Here is an 8,154-nt window from a genome sequence, read left to right as displayed (position 1 = left end):
TATGAGCCAACAAAGTAAATAAAACAATATTGTTGCATTAATGTATGCATGCATCAACTGAATCACTCATCATAATAATAAGCTCTATTATCTGTCTTCCAACAGAACTTCACCTATAAGTGGGACCGCAGTCACAGCTGCTCAGTGACAGAAGTGGAGCGGACCAATTATGAGACTTCTGTTCAGCTCATATTCAAGTAGGCCCACCTCATGCTTATTGTTTTGTTAGACAGACACTGACATATTTGAATGGTGGTGAGCGGTGAGATACTTTTTCTGATCCCCTTTGAATTGTGCCATGAAGTACACGTGATTTCTCCTCCATTTAAAAGAAGTCAAGAAAGCCGCAGTTTGTCGTAAAACTGAAACGTAACGTTTAGTTTTGTATGAAACCGCTCAATCAACTACATCTCTCGTCTCGCACAATAATACGTCACGCCAACACGTCACGCCAACACCAACATGGCCTGGCGGGAGAGACGTCACTTACGCGACTGGTTGTGTGTCGTCTTTCTGATTTATAACTTATCGTGCCACAGTTTTATGACAAACTGTGACTTTCTTGACTTCCAAAGTTATCTTTTTAAATTGACAAACATCATGTGTGTATTTCATGGCATAATAAAAACAGGATAAAAAAAAAATTCACCGCCATTCACCACTCTTTTTTTTTCAGACACCGGTGTGTGTAGGCCCCGCCCCCGACCGGAAGGGGAGGGACTTTGGATCTTTATTGGCTTAATTAGACTATGACTATTAAGTCTGTTAAGTGACTCATCATTCCTATTCTCTCTCTCTCCCTCTCTCTCTCTCTCTCTCTCTCTCTCTCTCTCTCTCTCTCTCTCTCTCTCCAGAGAGCAGGTCCAGGAGCCGACAGAAGAGGAACTACTCAGTCAGCTACACCAACACCCTCACCTGCACCTGCACTGGTGACACACACACACACACACACACACACACACACACACACACACACACACACACACACACACACACACACACACACACACACACAGCACTTGTCTGCCAGTACCCAGTCACAGAGGAACCATAAGTTTGATGACTGCCTACTGTGTGTCAGAAGATCACCTGCGCTGATGGAACAATATCACGATCTATCTATCTTATTATTATACAAGGGAGCAAGTGGGCAATGTTCTGTTTGTTTCCATTCTTGTCCCACTGATGATGTCATAGGAGGCGTTGTGACATCACTGATGATCTCATCGGTGATGTAATAAGACTGATGATGTCATCAGTGATGCCATAAGAGCAAAATCATCTTATGACGCACACACCCGCGCGCATGTAAACTTAAGGGCAATAACATTTTGTGAGCAATACACACACACACACAGACGCACGCGCGCGCCAATAGGGCAGGCGGGGCCGCGCAGCAGCCGAGCTGCATTATGCGAGCTGCGGGGCCAGCTCGGCGACCTGCATGTCGGGGCGAGGCCGCGCAGCGGCTGAGCGAGCAAACCCGCGCAGAGCGCGCGAAATGCCTAGTGATCTAAATTACTACTAGTTTGTTTTATATTGTTTTACTTGTTACTTTACTATGTAGCTACCACTGAATCCAGTAGGAAGCAGATATTTCTCATGTACTTCATCAGTAAAACCACTGCAAAGCGCAGATTGGAGTTCTAGCTCTACAAACATTTGTCAGAGGCAGAGCCGCTGTGGAGACAGAAATACTCTTGATTAGTTGAGCTATGCTAGGGACGGCTGTGAATCAACGCTGGTTTGGAGACCTAATATACCCAGTGGGCCACAGAATTTTAAAAAATACAGCTTGAGTTCACCCAAAACTAGCAGCTAGTCCGACCGGCGGTGAGATGTCACTGTTGGGGAGATTTGGTTGATCAACATAGTAACTAGCTACATAAAATAAGTACAACCAAACGTCAGATAGGTCGCACCACCGTGTTTAACTAGGGTTTATACCTTTAACATTACAATCACAGCTGAAAATGACAACAGAAATAAACAATAAACAAATTGTGATATCTCCACAATTTAAATCAGGTGTCGACCCGGAAGTCCCTGTTGTTATTAACGCAACGTCATGGCGATTGGGTCTAGAATAGCCGTTAGATACAGTCTGTCTGTGTGGGAACGTCCACAAAATGTTACTACGGCTGGTGAGCGAGACTAGACGACGGTGGGGGAAAAACCCCCATATATCTCAATGGGCTGACTCACCAAAAGACGGTGCTGCGGCTCTACACTACAGGATTGGGGATTCAAGAGCACATAGACGACGACGACGTCTGTTCAGAACAGATGTGCGTTTACTGCGGTGGTTGAATCCCGATCCTGTCTGCCTGGGCTGGGCTAGCAGCTAAATGCTAACTATGCTGGCTGGGAAAGGATTTCCCCCATGCTGATCCATTTATCCGCGCGTCTATGACGAGACACTGCCTGAATGTATGGTGCTTGTTTACAAAGATTCAGCACATTGTACTTCTGAAGTCTTTTTGTATTTTTGTATTTTATTTTTGTATTTTCTCCCCTCTCACTGGATGTACTCAGTGCAGGATCTCCCTAATTAAGGACTTAGTGGAAAATGAAAGCTTGTTATAGCCTCTTTCCCCTCTGTGTGTGTGAGCAGGATTGAGGTCACTGGGGTGCATGCTAATATCGTGGCTGTATTTTGGTGGATGGTATCATTATGCAAACCACACAGTCTTCAGAAATTGTTAGCATTTGTCGTAAAGCCAGTGTGTTATTTTAAGTGAGATTCAATTTTGACCTAAAAGGGGAATGAAAGCTTGCTTCTTGTCAGTGTGTTTGTTATTTATTATAAACAGAGATCTTTAAACTGGTGGTTTGTTTGTTTTGTTTGTTTGTTTGTTGTTGTTTTTGTTTATTTTTTGTTGTTTTTGTAAATACAATTCAAATGCATTTTGTATTGAGAGAAAAAAGAGCTAAATAAACTGCACAGAAACAAGTTGGGATGTTCTCCTTGTACCTTTGTTAACATGAGACAGGGCTCACTTTTCTCATCATCACTGATGACATCATCACTGATGACCTCATGTTCATCACTGATGACATCATCACTGATGACATCGTCACTGAACTTATATAGCCTCAGCCTTAGGGCAGGTAATTAGGGCACTTGATCTGCACTAATCTTTAAAAAAATCCGGCTCCGTCAGGTCACCCGCACATGTGCTCTTTACACTTCCTGAAAGTTTCAGCCCGATCGCACGTACAACGGCATGGCTGTAGCCAAACAAGATTCTGCTCACTCACTCACTCACTCACTCACTCACTCACTCACTCACTCAATCACTCACTCACTCACTCACTCACTCAATCACTCACTCACACACACACACACACACACACACACACACACACACTTGGCTTCCACAGTGCACATTGTGCCCCTGCTCCTCTGGACATAGAGGATCAATATTGTGCATGAATGACATCACTGGTCCACAACTTAACTCAAAACAATTCTCAATAACTGTCAAACTAAATAAATGCCGACAAAACAGTTTACAGCTTTTGGATATGTGTGAGATCAGGTGCAAAATAAATAAGCGTTGCTTTTTGGTGAAATTCCCCTACCTAGATCACGGGACACGGCAAAGGGGCAGCACTTGAAACTTGAACTCTGCACAACAATATTACAAACAGTTTCACGAGGGTAACCAAGACAAACACGGCGGTCAAGAGTACCACATTAGTTCAGTTCACTTCAGTTCAGATCAGATCGGATCAGATCTTTATCGTCCCTCAGGGGGACATTTGGTTTACAGTAGAGGGGCAAAAACACAACATAAAAGAGGACATGTGATCACATTAATCGCAACAGTTACAACAAACAACCAAAGAAAATGTATCTGTTGGTTAAAGTATCAAAACCATTGGAATGATAGCCATAATAAAGTTCTGATGAGCAGTGCTGCCAAGGTCTAGTGCAAATGAATGATTAACGTTACCCCGGGGGACCTCTGTCTCTGCCCAGAGGGGAGAAGAACAAATTCCCCCAAGAGTGGGTGGTCAGAGCTGGCTAAAATAAGCTGACCAGATTTCTGAAATTAAAAACTGGAACACGGCAGTCAATAATATACCATTAAAATATCCAATGTTATTATTATCTATGAAATAAAAAATTCCGGGGACAATTCGGGTTTCATATGCTGTATGTATGACCATGTTAACGGTCCTGCTCTGATTTGGTATATCAAAAACCTTTGATATTTGGAGGGAGGGAGAGAGGGGGCGAAGCCAGGAGGGAGGGAGGGAGGGGGCGAAGCCAGGAGGGAGGGAGGCAGCGGCGAGGGGTATTTACGAGGCAGAGCCGAGCCTCAAGAGAGTGAGGAAGCTGAGGATGGATCCTGCTGTGTCTCTGCTGCTGCTGCTGCTGCTGCTGCTGCTGCTGCTGTGCTGTGGGTCCCAGCCGGGGGCGCAGGCCGCGCCGCTGGGCGGGGAGGAGGAGGTCGCCGCCAACAACACCAGCGAGTCCGAGCCCTACAACAACACCCCTCCCGAGCCCTACGTCGCCAACACCCTCGAGCCCTACGTGGACACCACCCTCGAGCCCTACGTGGACACCACCCTCAAGCCCTACGTGGACACCACCCTCGAGCCCTACGTGGACACCACCCTCGAGCCCTACGTGGACACCACCCTCGAGCCCTACGTGGACACCACCCTGGAGCCCTACGTGGATACCACCCTCGAGCCCTACGTGGATACCACCCTGGAGCCCTACGTGGATACCACCCTCGAGCCCTACGTGGACACCACCCTCGAGCCCTACGTGGACACCACCCTCGAGCCCTCCGTCGACACCACCCTCGAGCCCTACGTGGATACCACCCTCGAGCCCTACGTGGACACCACCCTGGAGCCCTACGTCGACACCACCCTCGAGCCCTACGTGGATACCACCCTCGAGCCCTACGTGGATACCACCCTCGAGCCCTACGTGGATACCACCCTCGAGCCCTACGTGGATACCACCCTGGAGCCCTACGTGGACACCACCCTGGAGCCCTACGTGGATACCACCCTCGAGCCCTACGTGGAGGGGGGGGGGGGGGGGGGGGGGTACAGGATGTACATTTAATGTCCAGTGATCAATCTATACAGTACATTTTACTGTTACTCATTTTTGTATTATGTTTATTTAATCCTTATACATGGCCATTTTGATTTGCAATAGACTCTAACACTTGCTTTTTATTATTTGGTCATTCTACAGGTGATCAGGTCATTCATTGTCAAATTGAGATTTGTTTATCTACACTTGAGCCTCATGGAATTTCCTTTTTTGGTGCAGATGCACTCACTCTAACTTATTGTTAGTCAAGTCAAGTTAATTTGTATAGCCATAATTCACAAGCATGTCTCAGAGGGCTTCACAGAATGTCTAGCTAAATCTAGCTGACACGAGAATAGCAATTACAGTAGTAGTAATAATAACAACATGGTTGAACAATCTTATGATAGAAAGAGACAGGGGGAAGGGGAGTCAAGTCTTTTTTAGGATATATATCATCTCTTTGTTTTCTTGTATACGATATTTATTTATTGTATTATATTAGTATTATAATAGTATTTGTTATTGTTGTTATGCCTTATTGTAGATTCACATTTCTTTGGCATGTATGCATGTATGGGGCTTTATGTGTTGGGTGGAATGCCACCCGTTATATTCAGACTGTCAGACCCTGAGGAGTTAATACTCGTTGATCTGCTTGATCTACTCAAAGACTACATTTATAATATTATTTCACTTAAAGATGGAGTGCCTTAGTTTTTTTTCAATTTCAGTAAGCTGTCCAAATAAAGTGTTAGCGCCTGTTGTTTTCAGTGTTGTCCTACAGAGTGACGAAGGGAGAGGAGGTGGCAGCAGCTCTCAGAGCACAGCTGAGCACCTCCAACACTGAGCTGCAGCTGCAGAAGAAGAATATGGAGGAGCTGGAGAGGGAGAATGCAGGTGGGTGCGACCCCCAACAGTTAAGACCTGGAAAATACCCAATTCTTTCCCCAGACATCTCCTGACATTTCCAGACCTGTGTAGGAACGTAGGATCTCTATACAGTAAACGTTGACTTGACTTGTCTGACTTGGATTGTCTGCCTTTAAATTTGAGGATGTTTTCAGCCACACTGGAAGACGCCAACAACAAGAACAAATCCATCAAAGTTTTGTTGTGATTTGTCTCTGTGCTCCCAGCTCGAGACTCTGCAGTGTCGTCCCTCAGAGACCGAGTGACCAACACCGAGAGGGAGGTGGAGGAGCGGAGGATGGAGGCAGCAGCTCTCGGAGCCAAGCTGACCGCCGCCAATGCCGAGCTGAACGCCACCAACACTGAACTGCGCCTGCAGGAGAAGAAGGTGGAGGATCTGGAGAGGGAGGAAGCAGGTGGGACTCCCCGGGGGAGCTGGTGCTCACACCTAATACTGTGTGGAGCACCGCTACTGAAAAACTGTCGTCTCTGGAGACATTTCATTATAATAGAGTTGATCCCAAAGCCGGTAGGCTACATTATTTTGTTGTGTTTCATGCCATATTTACTCGTGCTGAAACTATTCTGTGATTAATCGATTAATTAGAATTTTTTATAATCGATTAACTGTTCATTTATCAAGTAAAAATACCAAACATTTCCTGGTTCCAGCTTCACAAAATGTTAAGACATTTTAAGAACTTCTTCTTCTTCTTCTTCTTCTTCTTCTTCTTCTTCTTCTTCTTCTTCTTCTTCTTCTTCTTCTTCTTCTTCTTCTTCTTCTTCTTCTTCTTCTTCTTCTTCTTCTTCTTCTTCTTCTTCTTCTTCTTCTTCTTCTTCTTCTTCTTCTTCTTCTTCTTCTTCTTCTTCTTCTAGCCCCATGCCCAAATTAATAGGATGTTTTTGGTCACACTTGAAGACATCAAAAACAAACCCATAGAAGTATTGGTGTGATTTGTCTCTGCTTGCAGCTCAAGACTCTTCAGTGTCGTCCCTCGGAGACAGAGTGACCAACACTGATAGGGAGGTGGAGCAGCAGAGGAAGGAGGCAGCAGCTCTCAGAGCCGAGCTGGGCGCCTCCAACACCCACCATAGAGCCACAGACACCCAGCTGCAGAAGAGGAAGGTGGAGGCTCTGGAGAGGAAGAACTCAGGTGGGACACCACTGTGTTCTTTAAAGCGCTATAATAGGCTTCCTACAGAGTTTCAATTAAAAAATTCCAGACTTTTTACAGACCTTATTTCCTTGATGCGATTGGTTTTCAATACAGTTGACATAATATTCATCGTCTTGTCTCTACTAACTCATCATGGATGATGAAGATTATTCTCCACTGACAAAAAAAATGAATATTAGAGGTGAGAAACATTGGGACATTATAACAATATTTTTGCATAATTGTGCGACTTTGACCTGGAAAATACCCAATTATTTTCCCAGATTTTCCAGACCTGTGTAGGAACTCTGTATATACATTATATATACATTATATATATATACATTGTATATATTATATATACATATACAGTGTTGACTTGACTTGTTAAAGTGCTGCTTGTCTTGATGTTTTCAGCCACACTGGAAGACAACAACAACAACAACAGCAGCAAAAGCAAATCTATAAAAGCTTTGGTGTGCTTTGTCTCTGTGCTTCCAGCTCAAGACTCTGCAGTGTCGTCCCTCAGAGTCAAGGTGACCAACACTGATAGGGAGGTGGATGAGCTGCAGACAGGTAAAGAGAAGGTTTTTTTGTTGCTCATATGAAAATATATGAGACCTCATGCGGAGCTTCATCTTCCAAATCTTACAGCGACATTGATGGCAGCTAGATGTTTCAAGGTGCTCCTGCTAGCGTTCAAATCCCTCCACGGGCTTGCCCCTTCATATCTCTCAGATCTCATCATCCCGTACATCCCCTCACGCTCCCTCCGTTCCCAAAATACAGGCCTTCTTACTGTCCCTTTAATCAAGAGAAAGTCAGCTGGCAGTAGAGCTTTCTCCTACAGGGCACCCTACCTCTGGAACAAGCTTCCACCCAGTGTTAGGCAAGCGACATCAGTCGAAATTTTTAAATCCAGGCTCAAAACACATTTAATTGCACAGTCATATGACTTGCAATAGTACTTTATTGAATGTTATATTTGCTATGATTATTGTCATATTTGCTATGATTATT

The 8,154-nt window shown here is 44.9% G+C and overlaps 1 protein-coding gene across 1 annotated transcript in view; it reads left to right on the top strand.

Moving 5' to 3' along the window:
• The window catches only part of LOC310791543 (two pore channel protein 2-like), a gene marked incomplete at its 5' end in the record, with an annotated part of 32,809 nt that extends 31,831 nt beyond the window's left edge, over nt 1-978 (top strand). Inside the window, 2 exon segments of the mRNA XM_083653216.1 lie at nt 106-197; nt 855-978. Coding sequence (XP_083509342.1) covers nt 106-197; nt 855-933 — 171 coding nt within the window. The 3' untranslated portion in view covers nt 934-978.
• Nucleotides 979-8,154: the final 7,176 nt, after the last annotated feature.

The sequence above is a fragment of the Poromitra crassiceps genome, assembly GCF_964638095.1.
Source record: "Poromitra crassiceps genome assembly, chromosome: 2".
NCBI lineage: Eukaryota > Metazoa > Chordata > Actinopteri > Beryciformes > Melamphaidae > Poromitra > Poromitra crassiceps.
Note: the sequence above shows the minus strand (reverse complement) of the source record. Positions and strands in the feature narration are given on the sequence as shown.